This window comes from Exophiala aquamarina (assembly GCF_000709125.1).
Source record: "Exophiala aquamarina CBS 119918 chromosome Unknown aczIA-supercont1.4, whole genome shotgun sequence".
Classification (NCBI taxonomy): domain Eukaryota; kingdom Fungi; phylum Ascomycota; class Eurotiomycetes; order Chaetothyriales; family Herpotrichiellaceae; genus Exophiala; species Exophiala aquamarina.
The window spans coordinates 627007-651527 of NW_013550584.1; the positions used below are offsets into that span (position 1 = coordinate 627007).

A 24521-nucleotide genomic window follows, 5' to 3' on the forward strand; every position below is an offset into this window, starting at 1 on the left:
GGAATGGTGTGGCATCATGAGGATGTGTGTCGACTCAATTACTAGTTTATAGCACAATCGATATGGAGTGAAATTCATTGAAAGTACGAAAACTCTAGTGACATCCTAAATGTAGTTCGGTCAACGGCATTGACTTATACAACCGAGTGCTTGTAGTGTTGCTTGGTAGTCGATTTTCTCCGTTCAACTATCTGCGTAAGGACTGCATACAGGGCGAGGTTAGTCCGACATAGGTGAGATTAGCTTAAGTATCACCGCTTGGGTGGCAAGTACTCGCACTACACCTAGATATTGTACACATACATGTACTTCTCATGGCATGAAGGCACTCCGTGAAGGATCGGGGGACGAGCTAACTAATTACACAACAGATCTTGAGTGTCTGACGGTTTTTGGTGGATTGACTTCATTCTTTACTACTTCTGGTAATGGATAATAGTAAATTCTTTCCTTTCGTTCGACATTCAACAACATGCATGCAGGCATAATCCCAAAATACGATCCTTTGCTGGCACACGAGCGTCCCTCCGTTCCCGCTCGCACACACATACACACAGCGCACCGGGTATTTCGCACCCACCGCCCCAGTAGAGCCAACATCCACATTGGACGGCCGATGATGACACCAACCCCGTCTAACTGTTCAAATACCTCGCAACGGCACCGCGTAACTTCCTGCCTCCCTCGCCAGCAACGTTGATGAGATTCTCCAGATCGTCGCCCGCCGTCAAGCCCATGCGACGCACAAAATCCTTCGCGGCCGTCTCGATGTCGCCGTAGTCGCCGCCCTCGAGGCCCGTCATGTCGTCCTCCGGCCGCCCGAAGTATGCGTTGGATGAGATCGACGTCGCGCCGTCGAAGCCCTGCAGGCGCGTCTTGGCTTCTGCTTGTGCGTTCGGGTCGAATGCGTTACGCCCGAAGAATTCGTCCGATGAGATGCCTTTCTGTGTGCCGAACTTTTCTCGTGCATATTTCTCGTCGTCGTCTGAAACGTGAAAGGGGGGGGGGTTAATGTCAAATGGGCCTTTTCAGGAGAAAGAGAGGACACAATTGCTTACCTTCCACCGCAGCCTTGCTGGCGCCGACGCTTCCAAACCCGAGTTTCCTGGGGGCTGGGGCAGTCGAAGCCGCAGCCTTGTTTGCCCCAATTTGCCCAAATCCTAATCTCGCAACTCCCATTCCCAGTCGCTCGACTTCACTTGGACTTCGAGTATGCGTGGGGTTGGACCCAACGCCAGCTTTAGGAGGAGCAATGGGAGACGGGGCTTCCTTGGTGACCAGGTTTGTAGAGCGAGTCTTTGCTAGCTCCTCTGCCTTCTCGGCCTCTGGATCATACCCTAGTTTGGCTATCCGCTCGGCTTCTGCTTTGGCGGCTTTCTCCGCGGCTTCGAAGTCGATCTCGTCACCGACGACTTTCTTTGCCCCCAGTTTTTGGTTTTTCTTCGCGCCTAGCACATTGGTGCGTTTAGCGGTTGCAGCAGATGGTCCTTTGCGGATGGCAGAAGCGGATGTGGAACGGATTGCGGTGGGCGCCGGGAGAGATTTCTCAGCATCGTCGGCAGCCGCGGCGAGGGGCGAAGGAGATTTGGGTCTTGCAGCGCCATTGGCATTGCCGGCAGATAGGAATGGAGAGGCAGTTCGGGAGACGACCGGAGGAGTGCCGGAGCGAGATGGAGGATTACTAGGCCTTTTGATGGTCGGTTTGTCCCAAGAGGAGAAGAAGTCGTCACCAGGTTCGCCAGCAGGGGTCGACGTTCCTTCTCCTAGGGTAGGGAGGGCTTCGTCAGTGATGACCACTTGCTCAGGGTATCTAGTTTATCGGGTGAGCAATTGTACGGAGAATTGGGTTGCAGTATGGACTTACTCCTCGGCATCTCTTGCGGCCCTGCGCTTGAGCTCCTCCTTGTATTTATTCGCGGCGTTGGAGGTATATTTCACCTTGGCATCTTTACTGGCAAGGGCAGCACTGCCACCGTTGGATTGGAAGAACTTGGTCGCAGACTCATTGCCTCCGACCTTCATCGTGCGTAGTTGGGTCCATTGCCAGACTGAACCTGTCAGCAGTGAACAGATTCAAGGAAATAGGTTATTGCCGCATACCATCGAGATTGGTGGATCTCACAAAGGAGATGTGGACACCGAGATTTCTGTGGTTGGAGGAGCAATCAAGACAGAGATAAACACCGAAGGGGACAGAAGACCAAGTTGGGTTCTTCTGGCCGCAGTCAAAACATATCTGTGGAACACAAGTGTCAGTGAAAGTGGGAGTCTTCAAGGCAGCGAAGACGAGGCTACCTTATTGGCAGGTTTGGATTTCAGCTTCTCGAAGATCTTCTGCGACTGCGCTTTCGTGGCAGCCATCGTGGCGATGGTGGTGGTGGGTGAGTGGCAGTGGAGGGATGGCGGAGGAAGAAGGGGAGGACAAGAAGAAAGACCAGAACGCGGATTTCCACAACAATTGAAGGCCAGCGGGTGGGTAGATGTGGGTGTGAGCATGTGCCAAAAGTGGTCCAGTCCCTCCTTGTAACTTGTTAACGAGATGGGATTCCCTTGTCTGTCCTCTGACACAGACGCTATTCCCGATACGATCTCAGCCTTGCACAGCCTCGTCATTTTACGCGATACCACGTGATTGGTACCAAATAGCTGGCTCGGACGCGTTCCTCGTCTCCCATCGTAACTAAAACTATGCCATATGCAGCGTTCTATCTTAATTGTACTGTCCGCCGTCTCAATGCTATTGACGCCTCTCGAGGTTTGGTCTTTGTGATGAACGCACAGAGCCTGTTCAGATGAAGGTCGATTTGTACCATGCATGCTCACTGTCTCGAATCTGGATCAACGCGTCACCCATGTAGGTCTTCACACAAAAAGTATGCCCAATGCCGAGTGTCACTGATTCATGTGACTGTCTTCACTCTCGCACCATCTCTCTACATTCTACTAATACTTGCCGATCTATTTTCCTTTACACCTACAACCAACACACTCGGTAATTTGGCCGTGACTTTCAGATCAGACACTTCCATGTCAATCTCTTTCTAGACGCATCATCTCGCCAATATGCCTTCACTCAAGGACCTCGTCTGTGTGGTCCAGTGGGCTAACACTCGCTCTCCTTTCCCTGAATACGGCACTCGGTACGGCGATGGCGTCGTGGAGACCTACATTGCCATTCCTAGTCACCCCCAAGCTTTCACCATCAGGCTCACCTCTAGGAAGTTTATATCTGAGGGCCTATCTATGGTCGTCTTCATCGACGGGAATTACCAGTGCAACCGCAACAGAGTCAATCTGCGACCAACCAAGAAAAACAACCACTCAGATCGATCTGAGGTCGACTTCATCGTGAGACAGAAAGAAAAACCTATGGGAGACGGCGCATACCTCGGTCGCGAATGGCGTTTTGACGATCACAACATTGGTTTGCTGACTCTTGATTCATGAGTTCACCCTTAAGCTAACATTCGCTCAATAGTTCCCGACCTCCCACGCGGTGTCAATCAGAGTCACTTTGACGAACTCGGCACTATTGAAGTTCTAGTCCTGAGATGCCATACCCACAACCCCACTGAGAGCCAGATGTCAGCCTCTTCATCCGGCGAAGACAGTCTCATCTATTCTGGTGACGTAAACACTTTCAACGAGGAGGAAAATGACTTTGATCCGAATCATGAGTATTCCAAAGTCAACCAGGAATTTGAGCCCGAAGAAGGCGGCCTCGGGGCGATGTTCGGGCTTTTTGATGGACCGTCTGACTATCCTCCTGGTTACTATGGCCATCATGTCACTCCCCCCTCCAATGGATACCACCAGTCTTGTGATTGGCAACCTCCAAGCGGTGAGTATGAGCGTCGGCGACCGCAAAGACCACTTGGACCACCCTATCCACCTGAACAAGGCTCCTCTCATCCCCATTACTACCGATCGGATCCGCAGCCTCTCAACCAGCACCACCAGCACTTCTTTATCCGTGAACGTCCTCCATCCCACACATATCCCACCTATGGACAGAGTAAGCCAGAGCGAAGGGTTCACTTTGATTATGGAGATATCGAAACCCAAAATGGGCATCACCGTGAAAGACATGATCATATTGCACTACATTCTGATCGGCCGGCATGGAGAGGTAACCCAGATTATTTCCATAATCGAGCGGGCCCCGGGTACCAAGATCCAGAGCCACATCCTCGAGGGCCGCATCCATATGAGGACTATGCACCTCCTCCCCCCAGCAGCCATTATGCCTACGATGCAGACAATCGTGTCTACCTCCCATACGCTGATCAAAGCCACGCGTATGGCAACCATCACCAGGCAGGCCACCACTCTATTCAACCGTTTGGCCAGCAGTCTACAGTTGGTCATCAATGCCCGGGCCCTGCTAATTTCCCAATCACGCCAGTTCCTTGGGTAGCTGGTCAGCCACAATTCTCTACTCAATCTGTCCCTGTAGTGCTTCCTCCAAATTTAGTTCCAGTTCCACGTCCAGTGACAGGAATGCCAATCTACTCAGCACCAGGCGCGGCCGCCTTCTTTCATTTACAACCTCCTGCCAACGTATCAAACATGATACCGCAACCCGTACCGGCCCCTTTCGCTGCCCCGCAAATCGGCCGGGAAAATGCTATGCAACAAACCACGAATGGTCGCACCTCTTTTAGTGGCGCAAACAATAATCCATCAGCGGGAGGTGGGGACTTTGCTACTGGAAATAACACTACTTCAAATGCCAACAATGGCGCGGGTGGTACTCATGATTGGAACATTAATACTGATAATGTGGCCGGATGCGACACTTGGGACAGGAACACCGGCAACACCACCACTGATTCAGGGGCTAATTGGAACAACAATACCGGAAATACTGCTACTAATGAAAACGGTGATTGGAATAATAATAACGACACACAGAATAACAATTCAAGTGGCTGGGATAATAGCAACGACGTGATGCAAAACAACAATGATTCCAATGGCGATGGCTGGGGCGATACCAATCAAAGCAATGATAAAGTTCAACCCGACAACTGGAACACCGATCAAACCAACAACACAAATGGCGACTGGAATAGTGACCGGAACAACAACGCAAATGGTGATTGGAATAATGATCAGACCAACAACGCAAACGACAACACGGACAATACCCCAACACCAGCGACTTCTGGTAAACGATCTTTGTATGGGCCACATGGTGCTTACTACACTTCCAAAGTGTTTGCAGACACGGAAGCTCCGGCCGATGCCGAAGAGGAACCACGATATGATGTACCACAGGCCATTGCGCAGGGCCGGGGAACGTCAAAACAGGTCCAACCGGGGAAGGGGTACCTTTACAACAAGAAAAGATGTGCCCCAAGATACATCGACACCATGGATGAGCCTTATGCGAGATTTGTTTTCAAATACCGTACGAAGGAGCAAATCAAGAACGAAACTGGTATTGAGGTTGCTGCTGAACCAACCGACAATGCAGATGTCAATGCATTGGAGCAGCTAGACAAAAACGAATTAATTCAAATGGTGATCCGAGCTAAAGGTGCCCTGGGTGGAGAGATACCAGCTCCATTGCCAAAAGATGCGGCAGCAAAGACCCCGACGCCTTCTTTTGAGCAAGTTCCTGTTGAACCTCCAGAGACTGCGTTTCTCAAGTACAGCCTGCCACCGGCTCGAGTGGTCTCATTTCAGGGTTTGGGCATCAAAAATTCCCCGAACGACAATTCGAACAGTCAACAAAAGAATTCGTGGGACAATACACAACAGGCCTCTGGTGATCAAAACTGGGGTTCTAGTGGGAATAACAACAACACAGGCGGAGACGACTGGAACAATGGCAATAGTGGTGGTGCACCAGGGTGGAGCGATAACGTCCAGCAAAATAACAATGCGCCGTCTGGAGTTGGCGCGGGTTGGGATGGTCAACAAGAAAAGAATACCAGCAATACCAATAAAGGCAAGAGGGGCAGTGTAGACACCCAGAACCAGGGCTCGGGAACGATGGGAAGTTCTCAGCAGCAGCAGAATAACTCACGACGTAGCTCCGCCATCAGCCCGAAAAACAACATCAGTGCCAACAACAACACAGCGGCAGGTGACCCTGAACTCACCAAATACCTAGCAGAAGCCACCAGAATTGGAGGCCCATCTGGTCCGAACCCGAACTGGGCCACTCCAGCAGGACCTCAGCAATCCCGGCAGAACCAAACCCCGCAGCCGCAGCCGCAACCCTCCAGCGGCGGAATACAAACGATCGGGACGGGATTCGTGGGCGGTGGAGGAGCAACAACGACGTCTCTCAACTACCACAAGAAGCCACCGACTCCAGAACTCAAACCGTGCAGTCCCGCCACGGTCGACAACGGCGAATGGCCCGTGGGACCGCCTGCGCCGGACCAGACAGCGTTTGGAGCTGGAGCTGGAGCTGGAGCTGGCGTCGCAGGGTTCATGCCTTCAGCGCAAGCTGCCGCACCAAGTGGAGGCTGGTGAGAAAAAGGAATAGGTCGGACGGACGAGAAGAAGATCTGTGTGAGGGGAACCGGTGGAAATGGAAAACCGTGGCCCATGGCTCCTTGTCACTAACTAGAGCCTGGTCCTTCCGATGTCTCTTGGGAAGGCGTGCTCTCACATGTATCCCAATGATTAAGATTGGCGGCAGAGTTGCATTCCTGCTCAAAAGGAAAGGGGACTATAATTTAGATCCACTGCTTTTTCTCGAGCCCGGGTTGAGCTGTGTGTTTGGGCTTGCATCTGTGCTACGCCTAGAGGGCAGCTGGCGATCGATATCCAGAATGCTCCTTCATAGAGTGGAATGGAATGGATGCTAGTGAAACGCAAAATTCGGGCTTGAAGAGGTGAAACAAGTAAGAATGTGATAATATGATCCACAAGACCATATGACGGTTTCCCTGAGAGGTAATTATCTTATCTATCCCCCTTTCCCATGACTCTCCCAAGCCATATGAGACATCGACTTCTTCCACTTGCAAATCCCAACATCATTTTGGTCCCTTTCCGTTCTCTCCCCCAGCGTCCCCTCTAATCACCAACGACAAAGCCACTACCCAGCAGGATCGCCGGCTCCTCGATATTATGGTGCTCGTAACTCAACGTCCCAACACCCCCCGCATCCATAATCAACGCCGTCTCCGTAAGCGGCTTGCCAACCCAACGCATTGCAAACGCCCTCAGAATATGGCCATGGCCGACGACCATGACGTCGCCCGTGACGCCCGGCTGCTTCGGCTTGCCGATGACAGGGCCGTGGTATTTCTCACGGATCTCGGCGATCAGCTTGTCCACGCGCGAGATGATATCCTCGGGGCTCTCGCCGCCGGGACACCCGTCGCGCCAGATGTCCCAGGGACCGAGACCCTGAGATTTGCGGAGCGCGCGGATCTCGGCGGATGTGATGCCCTCGTAGTCGCCATAGTCCCATTCAGCGATGTGGGGTGTGATGGTTACGGGGGCGCTTGTGTGGTATGGTGAGGGTTCTTCTGCGGTGGATTTGTCCTTGTCGGCGACGGTTTGCCATGGGTAGGGCTCATGGCAGCCTAGGTTGAGCAGCTCGAGGGTTCTTTGTGCGCGCTGGCGTGGGGATACGTAGCTGTTGGATGTCCCATTAGGTTCTGGTCAACTCGGAGTGCTCCCTTTGTTTTTGGGCTTGCCTTTGCGTGGGGGAGGGGGTGGACGCGAGGGCTAGGAAATAAAGGCAGAAAGTCAAGGTGAATTGCATCCCTTCACCTCGTGGATGGAACAGTCATCTCGCCTCATGCTTCCTCCAATTATACATTGACATCATCCTCAGTCATCGTCCCGGAGATCTCAATTCCAGAAAGCGAAGATGAAAGCAGGAAGGAGGCAAGAACACCTACATGTGAACCAACTGGCTAGGTACGATCAATCTGTCTGGGCCAACAAGGGCACGCCCAGTGGCTCGGACTCGCTTCTCGCCATTCTTCGTCAACGGGATGTCGCTCGTGCCTGTGTGTCGTCCGTTCAGCGACCACTCAGTCTCGCCGTGCCGAACGATGAAGCATCGTGGTGTCGTCATTGTCGATGCCCTTTTCCGCAGGTTACTGCTAGGGATTCAATCGTTCGTATGTCAATGCCCCACGTGTTTGGGAGTTGGATGCTCGGTGTGTCGAGTTTGAAAGGATACTTGTGACTAGGAAGGCAGGGGTGGGCAGATGGGCGAGAACGATGAAGGGAGGCGCGAAGATAGATGGGATCAATATGAGTATATAATGAAAATGTAGGAGACAAGCAGGCAACAACGTGTCTTTTGGATGGAGATTTCTGGAATGGAGAAGGTCAAAATCGAACGGCGTTATTCTCCAACATCGGTTGATGATATGTTACGTTAGATGACCTTGTCTGAAATCCCTTAAAGTTGTTGGGTAGTCATCAAAATAATGTTTACTGGAGCAAGCTATTTTCCGCTTTTAGACAAGTGTACTTCGAACACATTGACGTATAACCGGCTGGGTTGGGGCCCATACACGTTGATGACAGAGCCGGGAGGGGCAAAGCCAGAGAGAGGGGCCGAAGCATGGCGTATTTGGATGAGGTGATTGAGTGATGGGGACCTGTGAGAAACGATGCTAAGGCGTCAATAATGGTATGATTACGAAAGTGGGTGGGAACCTAATAATCAATGGTCCATTGCATCAGGATGAGCAAATTAAATCTTGTACGTACAGCTGTAGCCTTGGTTACCGAGCGCTCAATGCCAGGCCCTGACTACTCGATACTGAAGACCTCCGCCCAATACTACATTTATCGCCAGGATCATCCCCTTGTGGCGGCTCAACAATGTCCTATCTGACAGCAGGACGCTTCACCAATTCAAGGCACTTGAACACTAGGGAAAATACGCCCAACACCTTTCGTGATGCATCATAGAGTAGCTCTCTCCTATACGACAGCTAGTCGACATTTGACGTCCTCAGACATGCTACTCTCTCTCCTCCTGCCCAGTCTGTTCCAAAAGAAAGAAAGCGAGGGTGGTGATTATCTACAAAGACCGAACTCGGAGTCCCATGAAACCATTTCGTTTCTGTTCATCCCCTTCCCGATACCAACCATCGCCAGGAAAACTCCTTTTCGCTAATGCATCAATGCAGCCCAGGGAAAGAAAAATCGTCGGCTCTGAGCGTCCATCCAGTCTCTGCGTCATTACCCAAAAATGGCTGAGTTTTGTCCTTTGATTGTCTCTCCATCTCACTCTTGAATCAACATCGGGATCATGCCCGTCTCCATGCTCTCCAACGTCTCATCTCCCGAAGAGCCTAGCTCTTCTAGATCCTCGACTCCCACGGTGATTTCCGCACGCATGTTTTTCGTACCTTTCTCCGGCTTGGGTTTTCGAGCCCAGCCCACCAGCATTTTCCACCCGGATCCATGCTCTCTCCCTTCCTCGATCACTTCGTCCACACCTTCGAGCCAGCGGGATTGTTCTCGTCCCGATTCTGATCGAACTTTGACCAGCCACTCTTCCCACAGCCATGCACCTAGTAATCCTGTCAGGTCAGCTACATCCTCTGTGGTCCCCACAGGACCCTGCACTGCTTCGACGTCCATGTACTGTTTGACAATCTTGCTGATGGTCGAAACCTCGCTTATTGGTCGAGGTGCTGGGACGAACGGCTTCGCCCCTTGCCGCCAGGTCTGCCAACCGCCAGTGTAGCCATGGACATGTTCTTCAGCCTCGGCGACTGGCTTCCTGCCCATAGGCATGAACATCCATGCTCGTTTGACTCCGATGAAGCCTTCTTTCTTCAGCCTTCGCAGCCAGCTTCGAGCTGCTTCCCTCTCGTAGCCGCGGCGGTGGAGTTCAAACCCGAATTCAACGCTCATGGCTTCTCCCCTCGGACCGGCATGTGCAATGGTAGAGTCCATGATCATATAGTCTATGTAACCACCTGGTTTGAGCACTCTCATGCATTCACGAAGTGTCATCTCCCACTCGTCGATCTCAGGCACTCCGGGAACGGGATTGTTCTTCAAGAGCACGTGTAGCGAGCGAGCAGAGATGACATCAAAGTGTCCGCTGCGGAATGGTAACTGCCATAGATGAGGAACAGAAACAGTTCGATGATTGGGTGGGGCTTCAGGCTTCGGATACCCAGCTGGACGTTGAGACTGTGCCTGCTGTTTGGTAACCACAGTGTAGACTTTGACATTGGGCCATTCGCACGCGGCATTCCATGCCCATGACGCAGAAGATGTTCCCCCAATGTCCAGGATACGTATCCGTTTGCTTCCCACGCAACTAGGGTCATTTAGTGGGATCGTGGCCTTGCTCTTCAGTCGCTGGCACGCCGCCTGTGATGCCAAAAGGCGACCATGGTACAATGCTCTCAACGCATCGACCTGCCAATTGCATGCCTCAAGAGACTTCAATGCTGCTTGTTGACGCTCAAGTGTCTTGAAGGCAATCTGCTCGGCAGTACGCTCGAATACACCAGTTTGTCGTGGGTTCTGACTAAAAGGGCCGGCATACTTGGGTCGTTTAGGCTCGATCATCGCATGCTGCCCGAGGAGATTTGTCATATGTTGCTCTGGTAATGCGATACGGGCGAGATGGATAGCCTCTAGCCGAGGTGTTGCATGCATAAATGCATCTCTCCGTTTGCGATTTGCCATTAGATGTTCGAAAGCTTCAAGGAAGATAGGTTCCTTGGCCTCCGGCTCACTTTCTGGGCTATCCTTGTTGTCTCCGTCGATGACAACCGCTACATCAAGCTTGGGATTGTTGAGAAATTGCACCGTTCGGCGAGCGACAATGCCTGCGTCATCTTTGGTCGATAAATGAGCCTCGTTTTGAGCTTCCAAGTCCGATTCTTCACCGAGTAGGGCTGATATATAACCTGTCTGAGCTGCCAGCCAAGATCCAGTTCGGTCCAAGTACAGACCTGCCGATTGCTTAAGATCAGCGCCATAATTTTCATCGTACTCGAAGCTCTTGCAGAGGTCTTCTTTGGCGGTCATGTCAACTATTCCTGAGCCGTATAGGTCGTCATCTTCTGATTGTAAGCTGCGTCGTCTGCTAGATGTAGTCCCGTCTGACAAATTGAAGTTGGCTTGGCGAGCGGTGGGAGGTCCTTCTGTTATGTTGGTGTCCGCCACTGTAAGAACAGTTTCGACCACGTTACTTGAGCTTGAACTCTCCCAGGGACGATTGTAAAATAGTTCGGCGGTGGCTGTACTTGGAACACTAGGTCCCTTTGGCTTACTGAGACACCAGGTATGACGCGAGCCATTCTGTAGAGAGGAAAAGAAGCCTCCCGGAGAGGGTATACTAAGCTGAGAAAAGCTGTAGTCTGACACTGGTGTTACACCGTCTGCACTACGGGGTCGGCTGATAGTCCCAGGCTCGGATAGTTCTCGCATCTCCTGTCCTCTTCCTGATCTCTTGGAAGGACGGGAGCCTCCCGAGGAAGGATTGGAAACTTCGTCAGGGCTTCTTTGTCTTGATATTTGATGTAGAGTCTGCAAAGCTTCTGGTGGCAGCCTTACACCTAGATCGGAACCATTAGAAGCCGGCTTCTCTTCGAATGTCTTCAATTCTTCAATGGTGGGCATCAGTGGTGACATGTCCTGCGGGGTTGCTCCGGGGACTTGTGGGAAGCTCACAACCATATCTGTCCAGTCGACTGGAGATCGAAACATGGACAATCCGCCAGCAGAATGAGCATCGGCTGGTGACAGGAGCACGCTTTGTCCATCACCGAGTGCAATTTCTAGGGGTTGCCGTTCAATTGCTCTAGCTGCGACGTGGCCCCAGCTTTGTCCTTCCGCCGAATGCAAGTTCCTCATGTCTGGTGTTACAGGACCGCTCTGGCCAGATATGCAAGGAGATTCCGAGGTTGTACTGTTGCTGTCACCCAAAGAAGGTGGTGCGTTGAACTCCGGGACAGCTCTTGACAGGGCGGACAAGACTGTCGGTGAGAGTCGGATTTTGGTGGCGGGTGACATGCCCATAGTGATCTCTTTTATAGGACTGTCCATGGAGGAATCCCATGAGCCAGAAGGAATCAATAATGCTGGATAGCGGTTGCGGCTGGATCTATTGCTAACCAAACTATTCCTGCTTGATTCGGTTGCGAAGCTTGTCGGATCGCTTGCGAGAGAAGGACAGTCATCACTGAACACGGTTCCAGATTCACTACCACTATATGAGCTCCTGATAGATTGCCGTTGGATGCCCTCGCCAGCACTGCTGGATGGAGAAGGATCGCATGAAGAGATTGGGGAAGGAGGATAGGTCGTTGTTGCTAATGAGCTTTTGCGAGGAGCAGCCGTGAATAGCTTTGGGTCCCACTCCGCCGGACGACCGATGATGGTCGTATCGCTTCCGTCACCCTCGCTGTCACTCTTGACTGATTGATGCGGGTCCTCCTTCTCTTCCAGAATAGTATTAAGGTGCCGACCGCGGCCCAGCCGGGGTGGTTGTTGATAAACAGTTGGCAGTAGTGTACTCATGCCTGCAAGGTCCAGCCTTTGCTAGATATTAGATATGGTCGACAGGCTCGGTTTTAGGCTCTCTGCTCATCAATTGCCGGCTCAGCCGAATGTGAGGAAGGATCTAGGGAATCAGTATTAATAGTGATATACGTTGCTGGTCAACAGCCAACGTCAGAGGGCAGAGACAAGAATCAATGAACGAGGGAAAGCTGAAAGCGGCCAGCAGCTACAGCGGCGATGATCTGAAGATGGAAGGATGGGAAAGATGGGATGGAGTGACATGGAAGAGGCTAAAGGTAATGAGACTGGGTGTAGGAAGACAGAGACATCGAAGCGAAGCGCCGTGAGGACAAACATTGGCGCTCATTAAGAGCCGGTGCTTAATTGAGCGTTTCTGGAATGTCACGCACTCTCTGACCATTTCAGAAAGATACAGGCCAGCGCAACCTCGATTGGCCGGTAGAATGGTGAAGAAGTCTTAGCATGTAAGATATTCGCGACCTACTGGTCGGCGATGCAAAGTAAACCAATACGGTGAGCTATCGAAATGCGACCAGCGAGACGCGCAGCAGAAAGTGGAATGGAATGGCTCCGGATTTCGATAGCGGCATGAGGGCATCGACGTGTTGGCAGGACGTTAGAGGGAGATAGAAGGAACAAGGAAAATGAGTGGTAGAAGAAGATGTGGGAATGGTGGGGACGTTGGGATATGATTGGCACGTGTTTGCCCTAGTGGGTCTTGGCGGGCGCTTACACACAGACATCCCCCAGAAGCGTTGATCCAGACACCAATCCCGTACGCTTCTATTTCTGGCAACATTCCCTTCATCCAATCTTTGCCCTGCATTGGCTGTTCTTCCTGAACTGGTCAACTCATTAAACTAGATCCCAACGGAGCACGAAGGGCCGATTACTAGCTACAGCCTACGGAGTACAGAATGCCCGTTAAATTTATCATTCGATCTGTCCGGCTTTCTCAAGATGTAGGATTACGTCGTTGCCTGAGGCCGAACAACCCAAAGATCAATAAGACAATTCTAGGATGAGGCTGGCTGGAATTGGGCTACAGTTGGCACTTTACGATGTTCAGGTTAACCTAGACTGGACGATCATTCCTCATCGTTTGATGATCCTGTGATCGGTAACGTCTGTCTCCCTATCAGTTATGGCGTTACGCCTCACGGGAATTGCTCTTGCGCAAGGGTAAAGATGGAGACTATGCAATGTTTGATCACGCTCGTAGACTCGCCTCGAATGTAATCCGTTTCCACTGCTCCGTAGTGGCTTTTCTTTAAGCATTCATATATTAGTTTCGGTCATCATAGATGGTGATCAGTCGTTCAATCATCTCATCACCCAGTTTATCACCGAATACCAAAGGGAGGGGAGCCCACAGTGTTCACTCCTTACAACTGCCCGCCAATGTTAAGGAGGCGGCCGATCCAGCGGTATTCGCGTCCTAATCCTACCCGGGCCTCAATCGATGTCGATCCTGCCCAATTAACTTGCTGGCAAGTTAATATACCAAGATAAGGAAAGAGTAAAATTCGTGCTCGCTGGCCAGGTATTCAGTTCGCAGGCTCGTTGGACAGTCGCACGTGAGGCACAACTCAAAGACAAATGGTACAACTGACTCCGCTGGACTGGGCAAGACCAGAATCTAGTACGGTGGCTCATCCCACTCTCCAGCTATCCGATAATCCAATGCCTCTTTAAGGGAAATTTCAGCATCAGACCATCCTGCAGTTCTGAGGATCTTCCGTATAATTGGATTCTTTCTCTGCCCATAATCAACCCCATCAAGGGCCGAATGGGCCAGTTGTAGCTTGACTTGACCATATTCTTCTTTCAAAGCTTCATGCTCAGGCAAGCGAAGTGTATCCCGAAGAGAGAGATGACAGCGCACAACGAGTTGTCCGTCAGGGTCATCCTCCCGGATGATGTAGATGCTCTGGTCCTGCAAAGGATGGCGCACGTGAGGCTTCAGGCTGATGCGACCCCTAATTCCTCCATCTCCATAGCACTTGTAATGCCCTTCTGGGCTTGGTTCGTGGATGAGTGCCTCCTTGGCCTTGTCTGCATTTTCAGCATCCGGAACAGTGATGATAATATCGATATTTGGTTTCGCTGGAAGGCCCGGTACAGCAGTGCTCCCAACATGTTCGAGCAGCTCGTAGGTGACTGCACATTTCTCGAGATACTGTTTCAGCTTTTCCGAAATTCCTTCGAACAGAAGTGGCCAAGCAGGATCATAAGCAACAACGGTTACTGTAGAGAGCGATGGTGTAGCCATTTGACCTGCTATTGACACGTGATAGAAGAAGCCGTGAGGAGAAGATCTGGTGCGATAGCGTACTAGTTCTTGAGAGACAAATGTGGAGTCAAACATTCTTAGTGGAAAAGCAGTCTAAGGACACGGTAAAGCGAAGTGAAGCAGTTCAGTATGAGACAAACAATCCAAAGAACATCAATGTCGCCATCTGCGGTCGAGGCGTCTGCACTCGGAATCATTCACAAAAGCATAGCAATCATGTGCCGATAGTGTTCATGCTTGTCCAACTTCTACCAGGATTCGAACCAAAATTAGGGGGTCCCGCTGTCTCAATGCGCGTCTTCTTACTGTGGCATTGATGTCCATCTATCTTAATAGCAACATGAGGGATGTAAGCCCTTTTCGTAGGTGCCAATTGGAAATCTTTGGGAGTTGGACGTACACAATTCTCCACTTGCGCGGAGTGAAAGATGTTAGATGTTCAACGGACACTGTGTTCGGAAGGGATAGTCTGGGGCCATCCCGTGAATCCACAAAGCTTGCCCAACTCACAGTGCACCCAGGCAAGTCGCTTCAGTGTCATAGCCTTCCAGAGTGTTATTGTGAATCTGGTCCTGCTTGTCGACCCAAAAAACTTGACTTAGAAAACTCCTTGCCAATGGCCGGAATTTGAGATATTCCGCTCCGATATCATGGCTGCCAGCCTTGTCCAGCAGTCTACGTTACAGTCCCTGTCCTGCCTGTGTGTAGGTTGGCTCTCTCTCATCATTGCATTCATGTACACATTACGAGACATAGTATTGTTACCTGAGGAATTCCTTGAGCATTTCTACCCTCTCAGAGCTTCACGAGCAATCCCCCAGCAAGGGTGGGGCGCCGGTACTACTCTTCCTCGTCTCGTTGTTCTCCGAGTCCCAAATGCCAACCCTTGTTGAGGTCAGCAATTGTACATGTGGTCGCAGGCGCTCAATCTATAATAATATATGAAACAATTCAGTTTCGACCATCGTGAAAGGCGGGATTGTGGTGAGAGAGACACAGGCAAGTCTCGTGAGGATAACAATTGGCTAGTCCTACCATCGTACAACAACTATGATAGTTTCGTCTGAAAGGTCTCCTTTATGGAGCAGCTAAACTCAAGTCTTCAGTCTCGATATAGCCAGCGGAATTTGAGGTACTGCTGCGAACCCAGTACCAGGAGAAAACCCTGGATTGCTGGTGCCGTTGAATCCACAATGTATCCAACGGCAGTGAGTATATCGCACTTGTCTTTGAGCGGTCCCCTTAAGACCCATACATGGGAGCATGTCCAGTTCCACTTCGTCTTATGTGGTTGGTTCCCCTTGAATAGCGTATGATGACGCTGGGCGGTGACCGATTAGCGTCCTAGCAAGCTGCTGGATGCATAGGTTAGTCTGCATAGTCTGCACGCACTGATCTGTCGTTATCCTTGATGTGACTGCAAGATACTAGGTTGGGCAAGCTTTCCCTGTAGACGGGCATCACTACGGCCAGCATGATGCTTCGGTATACACCCCACTCTTTTAGAGGCCATAAATGAGACAAGCCGTCGCAATTTAGGCTCAAATCCAATGTTTCGGCAGTAAAGCTTCTACTTACTACCTAATCAGCAATCCGGGACACTGACGGGAATATTCAACGGCACGCTAGTGGCTAGTCCGCTTAGACTGGTCTCCTTGAACTCATCTTTCATACCCTTCGCAGTGAGACGCATTGCGCGGATCGCATCATCCAGCGTAACCTTCTGCAAACCAGGGACACTGTTCAGAGCCAAATTGGCGCTCGAGACAGCCTTAATGGCACCCAGTGCGTTACGCTCAATACACGGTGCCTGGACCAGGCCGGCGACAGGATCGCACGTCAGGCCAAGATTGTGCTCGATGCCGATCTCGGCAGCCTGCTCAATCGTCTCAGGCCCGGCTCCCATGCAAGCTGCATACGCGCCGGCGGCCATGGAACACGCGACTCCTACCTCAGCCATGCAGCCACCTTCCGCGGCGGAGATGGTCGCGCCACGTTTGAAGAGTGAGGCGATGGAAGCGGCGGTGAGTAGGAAAATGGGGATGTCTCGTTCCGGGTCATCGCTGACGAAGTCCACAACATATTTGAGCACCGCTGGGATGATGCCTGCCGCTCCATTGGTTGGGGCTGTGACGACGCGACCGCCAGCTGCGTTGGTCTCGTTCACTGCTATGGCATAGACCGTGAGGTAGTCCATTGCCGGAAGCGAGACACTACGGACTGGGGAGATTGATATGGGGTGAACGAGTGAGCCAGTCAACCTCGGTGGCGGCCGTCGCTGTCGCATAGCTGCTGCACGCCTCAGAGATGGAGCTCGATTATTCGACTCAGTGTTCCCTGTAATGGTCAACGGACCCTTGTCTTGGGGCGACGAAGGGGCCTGGAGTTGTGGTGAAGAAGCTGTCGGCTGTACTTGAGTGTGTTCTGGATACAGGCCTCGCGTGAGTTGTTGGTACAGAGCTGGCGCACGTCTTCGCAGTTTCAGTGATCCAGGCAGAGCAGCGTGTGAGGGTGCTTGCACACCTTCTCGGATGCAGTTGTCCATAACATCCCAGAGGTGATAGAGCTGATCAAAGATTTCGTGCTCCTCCCGACCAAGACCTTTTTCATTCTCGAACATCAACTGTGCAATGGTCAGATTATGCCGCTTGCATAACGCTAGAAGCTCGGTGGCATTGCGAAACCGGTAAGGGGCATGGCGGGCCCCGCTCGTGACTGGATTTGCATGCTCAATCTCTAGGTTTTTCGACCCAGCCTCTGGTAAGAGTGGTTGCTGTGCTTGCTCGAATGAGGTGCCTTTAGACCTAAAGTCGTAGTCGGAGCCTGTTCTGCGCTCCTCCGCTGCATCGGACCGTTTGATTTCCTTGTAGAAAAGATTCTCTGCCAGGTCAACAGGGTGATGATCCGAGACCGCGTCATTAACCAGTTGTGCGGGTTCGTCTTCTGGTCTTGTATGTTCTTGCTGCAAGTGGGTTTCTGGGGGAGTTTGAGGCGGAGCTAAAGACATCTTTCCGTTCACAACAAAACCACCACCGACACTGAAAAGGTCGTTGGTTGCTAGCATGTCTCCATTCTCATCGAACACTCTGAAGCGCATGCCGTTGCTATGCAACGGGAGCTTGCGGCTCCACTCCCAGATAAAGTCGCGGCCGTAATCAAAGTCGATCTCGCGGGCGTCGACTGATCCCCGACCCGCTAGAAGTAATCTCTTGCTTTGCTTGATTTCCGCAAAGCGCTTGGGAACGTATGCTGTATCGACCGATTCCACATCTGCTCCCTCGAGGCCAAGAAGCAGGGCGCTGGGCGTCATGTGACCCTCCCCAGTGAGAGCGAGGCTTCCATAAATAGATACGCGGATTCGAGTAACCTTGTGCAGTAAACCGGCATCTATCAAATCTGTGACAAAGATTTTTCCGGCACGCATTGGGCCAACAGTATGTGACGAAGATGGGCCAATCCCAACAGAGAAAAGGTCGAAAGCAGATATAATGGCATGTTCTTGATCTCCTTCTGAGGGATCATCCGGCTTATCATCTTCGCCTTCAGTACTTGAGGATGAAGACTTCGCAGTAGTACTCAAATCTCGGAGCCCACGGCTACAACATAGTCCCGCAATGAAGGGAGCTGTTTGAGGACGGACGTGTCGTCCAATTCCCCTGGCGCAACTAACATATTGGGACGCTGCGAAACGTGCTGAGTTGTGGGCAGGGCGACGAGCAGATCTTGTAAGTCTCCCCAACAGCGCAGCGGTATGTAATCGTTGAGCCATTAAAGTGAACTACAAATAAAATTTGACACAGATCAGCTTGTTTATCAAATATTTTGTTGTCCAAATAGCACTCATGTTTCCCTATAATTTGCACTAGTCTCAAGTGGGAAATGTAATCCTTTAGCCTTGCCGTGATTGGCTTAATTAGTCAAGCATTGCAAAACACATGCTGAGCGCACGGGATCGACGGAATAATTTGAAGACGTCGTGCATGAGCTCTACATTGGGAGGGTAGTAATATCTGTGGTTTCGTTTGCTACTACCGCTAAATTGGCAGAGATATTTGAGAAAAGTCCCGCCGTGAGGCCTCCATTCTTGACTTACAGCTACATGTGAAGAATAAAATCATCACAATGGACAAGATTTCTAGTGGACTTGGCGGAAATGCAGGCTTTGGGACACGAAGACCTCTGTGAGGTTTCCCGTACCTAAGGTGGGGATTGCGGCGTGATATGATGAAGGGCACAGGGGCCGTCAAATATCCGAAGTGCTTAATACTTTTACCTTCAGTGAGAGCCCCAGCGTAACCAAGACTATCAGAGGCTCAATACACCGAGGTTCGACGTAAAGACCCAAAATGCTTCTCTCGTATAGTGGGCAGAGGATTCCCGATGAGACACGCTAATGATCGGCAAGGTAGAGAAGTGAATGATGGAGAGACGGAGTAAGAGGCAGAGCCATGTCGAGGGACCAAAAAGCAATCGAAATGCTAGGACCGTTCGTGAACGTTCAATAGCTCGTTGGTGACAACGGATCAATCAAGCTTGGCCAGCGCGTGGTTCCATGAAACCCGGCGTTTCATCTCCAATCTAAATGATTGGCCATGGTAGGTAGGTGTTTGTTCAAATATTATATCCCATGATCACCTTCGGTGCATTGATTGGAGGAGTGAGAGAGCACACTTGGAACGGTGAAACCACAGGAACAACTCGATCTGTGCGACATGAGCACGTCTCTCTTCTGATCAATCAATTATAGCTGAGGCTAGAAAGGACAGACACCAGCAATCAATAACGGAGGCCATTTCATCACCGCGCGTAGATGTTGAACATGGTGGGTAGAGTGCAAAGCGCATGCAAGGTCGAGAATCATAGCCACCTCTCACTTTGCATGCAAGGACTTGAACTCCTCCTCCTCCGACCCAGTACAGTGTACAATTCGTGAACGACTGCTCGCGGAGGATCAGCCTGTCCATGGAATGCCACACCTGTGTGGCGTGAGAAATGTTGAGATCCACGGTGATAACGAATCTCAAGAGGAAATGTTCTAGAATATCGGATGGCTGCGAAGGAAATTAATTCTGGAGACTCGCTGATGAGGAACAGGTTGGGACAGTGTTGGCGATGAAAGGAAGATTCCTGATTAGTGGGATGAATTAGGGTGTTTCTATGTCGGTGAATAATTAATCCGGGCCGCCTACAATTTCCCCAAATTCTCCCAATCCTTCGCTTTCTCGATTTTGTCTGCCCCGTCCTCTCCATGAACCTTACCCGCCATGTCACCTCAACAGGGATCAAGTAGGCGATGAGAGGCTTTTTGCTGCTCAAACGCCCCTCACTCCACTACTGTTGGAGGCTTCAACCCTGCAATGATTTTGGGAGGGAGCCACCAACCGAATGATGGATATCAATACCCTGAAATCCAGGTGGTCCCATGAGGGTTCAAGAGCGACACGAGCCAAGAGCAGCACTGCATTGCTTGAAGCAAAATTAGCGGCGCTGGGCCACCGCTAGCCAGAGGCAAATGAAGCTTGGTGAAAGCTCGGCTTCCATGACGATATTGCTGTTGGCCGTCCCGCAACTTTCTTCGAATGTGATCGCCCAGATTTGATCGCTTGTCCTGACTCGCATTGGACTTTGTTGGTCGTACGAGTAAGACTGCGGAGTGACTTTCTAATAGGTGGACTGTCAATGAAGAGCAAGCCACATTACTGACTAGATGCCTGCCGTTGTCCCTTACCCATGAGTGCCAGAGGTAGGATGACGTTTTCGTCCATTGCAGCCGAGTCCTCCTGTCCCTCAATCAGGCATTGTTGGCATGGACTTGTGCCTGCAATCAGCAATGCCTGCATGAGCATCATCCAAGTCGTCATGCAGTCAGGCTTTTCCCCTTTTGGAACCTACAGTTGAGAGCCACTTGCCGCGTTCCATTTGTTTGGTGCTACGAGTACTCCGTACAAGAACCTGACAAGCACTTCTAAGCTCATGCAAGGGTTTTGGTGTGGCAACATGGTTTGATTGGACTCATGCTGCTCCAAACTCAATCATATGGCTTTGCAAGAAACACTGAGACCCACGAGCTCGCAAAGGAGGGGGCATGCAGCTGTCGGTCCTGTCTTTCCCACTTAGCCCTGCGACTGCAATAGGCTCGACGACTCACCTCAAGGTCAAGGAAAATGGGTATATATGTACCTCTCCTCCTGTGGTCGACAATTGTAGAATTCTCGCCAGGATCGAGAATACAATTCTATGCCCTGTTCCATCGACCTGTCACCTTGCTCACCGGATAGTTCGAGATACATAGTCTAAGCAAAATGGTGGGATTCTTCAAAAAGCCTGCTGATGTCCCAGGCTCAGCAGCCCCAGCCATTATCATTGGTGAGTATGTCTATTCTTCACATCAGGTGCACTGCTAACTATGCCAAAGGCGCATTTGTTGCCTTTGGTGGTGTGCTTTTTGGGTATGATACTGGCACAATCGGAGGTATCTTGGCCATGAAGTTAGTAATTCAAGACATCCATCGGCTGTTGGCTGACAGATCCCACCGTGAAGATACTGGCGTAACTTGTTCTCGACTGGCTACATTAATCCAAAAGATGGTCTGAAAGATGTGGACGCAAATCAAACCTCCGAAATCGTCTCAATTCTCTCTGCTGGCACCTTCTTTGGTGCATTATTGAGTGCTCCAGTTGCCGATATGATTGGCCGTCGTTGGGCTATGATTTTTCACACCGTGGTATTCACTTTTGGTGTTATTCTCCAAACCATCGCCACCGCGATCCCTCTTTTCGTTGCTGGCAGATTCTTTGCTGGGCTGGGTGTCGGTCTCCTGAGTGCAAATATACCTCTATATCAATCGGAGACTGCTCCAAAGTGGATTCGAGGTGCTATTGTTGGCTGCTACCAATGGGCCATTACAATTGGCTTGCTAATCGCGGCCATCGTGCTAAACGCCACGAAGGATCGAAATGACACTGGAAGCTACCGTATTCCGGTTGCTGTACAATTCGCGTGGGCAATCATCCTTGTCGTGGGAATGCTCATCCTTCCTGAGTGAGTTCTTCTTTGTGTAGCCCAGCGAGCGAAATACATTATTCAGATATGAGAAAGCGGGAAGCGAGCATTGAAACATCCCAATTTTGGTACTGGTACTAATTTATTAACCAATACAGAACGCCCCGTTACCTCATCAAAAAGGACCGTCATGCGGATGCAGCCAAGTCATTGTCCCGTCTTCGACGACTCCCTATCGACCATCCTGCTCTGGTGGAAGAACTTGCGGAAATTCAAGCGAACCATCAATATGAAATGGCACTAGGTACAGCATCGTATTTTACTCTCCTCAAGTCTCCAATTCGGAAGAGACTCTTTACTGGAATGGCGCTGCAAGCTCTTCAGCAATTAACAGGTGTCAATTTCATCTTTTATTATGGAACAGTATGCGTAATACTTTCATTTGGGGCCAAACCGGACTAACTTTGCACTTCAGACTTACTTTAAAAGTGCAGGGATCAACAACCCTTTTACGACGAGCGTCATCACTTGTGTTGTCAATATTTGCAGTACCGTCCCTGGCTTGTTTCTCGTGGAGCGATGGGGCCGACGTCCTCTTTTGATGTTTGGTGCTATCGGTATGAGTATTTCCCAACTCATTGTTGCAAGTGTTGGCACGGCCCGACCGGGCGAGCCGGCTGCTAGTAACGCACTGATCGCATTTGTTTGTATTTACATCTTCTTCTTTGCATGCAGCTGGGTAGGTTGTCCTCGTCTTCTCATAGTACTTACTGACCATGACCAGGGACCATGTGCTTGGGTTGTTACTGGTATGCATTAAGTCTTGACACCTATCACCAAGACTTATAACTGATTTTCTGAAGGCGAGATCTTCCCGCTCAAGGCAAGAGCTAAGGGATTGTCGATCACCACGGCTTCCAACTGGTTGCTCAACTGGGCTATCGCTTATGCCACCCCATATATGGTAGGCTTCCTCTCCTTTCTCAGATGGGCACAGTGTAGCCTTCCACTATGCCTAGTTCCATTTTTACTGACTCCAAGCAGGTCAATCCAGGCCCTGGCAATGCGTAAGCAAACCTCCATGCCTCAATGTAGTTTCCAATACTCACCTGACGATAGCAATCTTGGTTCCAAGGTCTTCTTCCTCTGGGGAGGGTACGTGAAACAATTTGAAAAATCTTTTACTGCCAGGCTGACGATGAATAGATTCTGTTGCGTATGCGTCGCTTTTGTCTACTTCTACATCTATGAGACCAAAGGTCTCTCTCTTGAGCAAGTTGATGAGCTGTATGCCAAGGTATCGCACGCTCGTAATTCACCAGGTTTCGTACCTACCGTCAACTTCGTGGATGTGAAGACGGAAGTCAGTTCTGGAGGGGCTCGAAGAGCTACCCTGGCCGAGCTGGAACAATCTGCCGTCCGCCGCAAGAGCTCTGCTGGTGTTCATCACGAATACTCCGAGAAGTTGTGAGCAATTCACCCAAGCCTCGAAGGTTCGGCTTTCTGAGGAAGGGATCGACAATGCCAAATGCGGGCTTCGTCGGAGTCGTAGAGATCCCCGTGATCAGGTGAAGATGGCCTTGCAGAGGCCAGCGGGGTCAATCATTTGGATGGGGAAGTCTTTCGGGATATCGCCCATCTTTTGGAAGTGGGAGAGAATATGTTGATGAGTGGTGGGTTGTTACAAGAAATGGAAGCCGTCTTCCATCTTGCTTCCAACACCACTTTGCGATTGTCACTCGTTTACCTTGTACTATATGCATTGTTGCTCAGTCATTCCATACTATGAAAGCTCGTCTGGTTGCATGTTCCGACCTGGTGTTGCAATGGACACAGCAGCCTCAGGATGCCAAATGCTTGATCCTATGTGCTTGAGTTGTTGTGAACGCTCCTGGGTCCGATACATATGTATCGATGGCTAGGAGTGAAGAACCCGGAGATGAATAAAACTCGATTCAGCTGCCCTCGATTTGTATTACACCCACTCACGTTTGCCACGAGGGCAGGTAATCGAGCGATGCTGGACAGGTGAAAGTTGGGGTGCGGGGCACTTGAGCCTGGACGAGGCTGAGTTTCAATATGTATCATGTTGCCAAGCCGACATCCACGTTGCACCTGCAGTGAAGCCTTCAACCCCGGCGTACTTGAGTTTCTACCTGCACTCCGTGCATGGCAAGGACCCTACGAAGGTACGGACAACAGAGTGAAGTGAATCCCCCTTGACAGTTCATAGCCGAGCTCGCAATGACATCTCTTCCTCCTTTTATTTAGAACAGCGTCCAACAAATTCCTTTGCGGCCTTGGAATTTCCGGAGTACAGCCTTAGGCTTGCCACTTCCCCAGACCAGGTTTGCTTTCTTTCCAAATCGACCACCGCGTTCCTTTCTCGATGATATTTGAGACACATTATGTCTTCCAGCTCCGATGAGAACGAAAGCTGGTCGGACACTTCCTCTGAGGATGAGGATGCTGGATTCTCGCCCTTCCAGTCACGTGCCTATCAGATTGAGATGTTTGAGAAGAGCATGCGAGGCAATATCATAGCAGTGGTAAGAGGAGTACAATCATGCCTCTATGCAGTGAGACTAACCCGATTTCAGATGGCTACTGGTAGTGGCAAGACTCAAATGCGAGTTCCAGCCTTCCCCATTTCCTGATATCGAGCCTCCAAAAGCCGATGAAAGAGACTGACCACTTTTTCGACTACCAGTGCAAAACTCCGCATAGAAGCAGAGC

At 50.8% G+C, this 24521-nt stretch overlaps 7 protein-coding genes across 7 annotated transcripts; 2 read left to right on the plus strand and 5 right to left on the minus strand.

Annotated features, from left to right (window-relative positions):
- Nucleotides 1-635: 635 nt before the first annotated feature.
- On the minus strand, nucleotides 636-2361 carry A1O9_05346 (uncharacterized protein; the record flags this gene model as incomplete). The annotated part of the gene is made up of 5 exons (XM_013404565.1): nucleotides 636-985; nucleotides 1059-1810; nucleotides 1865-2048; nucleotides 2101-2236; nucleotides 2296-2361. The coding sequence occupies 5 exons, from the start codon at nucleotides 2359-2361 to the stop codon at nucleotides 636-638; spliced, it is 1488 nt and encodes a 495-aa protein (XP_013260019.1).
- A 702-nt stretch (nucleotides 2362-3063) lies between these two features.
- On the plus strand, nucleotides 3064-6489 carry A1O9_05347 (uncharacterized protein; the record flags this gene model as incomplete). The annotated part of the gene is made up of 2 exons (XM_013404566.1): nucleotides 3064-3424; nucleotides 3479-6489. 2 exons carry the CDS (start codon nucleotides 3064-3066, stop codon nucleotides 6487-6489), a joined length of 3372 nt encoding a protein of 1123 aa, XP_013260020.1.
- A 549-nt stretch (nucleotides 6490-7038) lies between these two features.
- A1O9_05348 (2,3-bisphosphoglycerate-dependent phosphoglycerate mutase) lies at nucleotides 7039-8053 on the minus strand (the record flags this gene model as incomplete). The annotated part of the gene is made up of 2 exons (XM_013404567.1): nucleotides 7039-7606; nucleotides 7875-8053. The coding sequence occupies 2 exons, from the start codon at nucleotides 8051-8053 to the stop codon at nucleotides 7039-7041; spliced, it is 747 nt and encodes a 248-aa protein (XP_013260021.1).
- A 1169-nt stretch (nucleotides 8054-9222) lies between these two features.
- A1O9_05349 (uncharacterized protein) lies at nucleotides 9223-12486 on the minus strand (the record flags this gene model as incomplete). The annotated part of the gene is made up of 1 exon (XM_013404568.1): nucleotides 9223-12486. The coding sequence occupies one exon, from the start codon at nucleotides 12484-12486 to the stop codon at nucleotides 9223-9225; it is 3264 nt and encodes a 1087-aa protein (XP_013260022.1).
- Nucleotides 12487-14128: 1642 nt separating this feature from the next.
- A1O9_05350 (uncharacterized protein) lies at nucleotides 14129-14857 on the minus strand (the record flags this gene model as incomplete). Its single annotated transcript, XM_013404569.1, has 1 exon — nucleotides 14129-14857. The coding sequence occupies one exon, from the start codon at nucleotides 14855-14857 to the stop codon at nucleotides 14129-14131; it is 729 nt and encodes a 242-aa protein (XP_013260023.1).
- A 1510-nt stretch (nucleotides 14858-16367) lies between these two features.
- A1O9_05351 (uncharacterized protein) lies at nucleotides 16368-18206 on the minus strand (the record flags this gene model as incomplete). The annotated part of the gene is made up of 1 exon (XM_013404570.1): nucleotides 16368-18206. One exon carries the CDS (start codon nucleotides 18204-18206, stop codon nucleotides 16368-16370), a length of 1839 nt encoding a protein of 612 aa, XP_013260024.1.
- Nucleotides 18207-21084: 2878 nt separating this feature from the next.
- Nucleotides 21085-23256, plus strand: A1O9_05352 (uncharacterized protein; the record flags this gene model as incomplete). The annotated part of the gene is made up of 10 exons (XM_013404571.1): nucleotides 21085-21148; nucleotides 21198-21270; nucleotides 21324-21824; nucleotides 21944-22208; nucleotides 22261-22524; nucleotides 22570-22594; nucleotides 22649-22749; nucleotides 22830-22852; nucleotides 22905-22940; nucleotides 22992-23256. The coding sequence occupies 10 exons, from the start codon at nucleotides 21085-21087 to the stop codon at nucleotides 23254-23256; spliced, it is 1617 nt and encodes a 538-aa protein (XP_013260025.1).
- Nucleotides 23257-24521: the final 1265 nt, after the last annotated feature.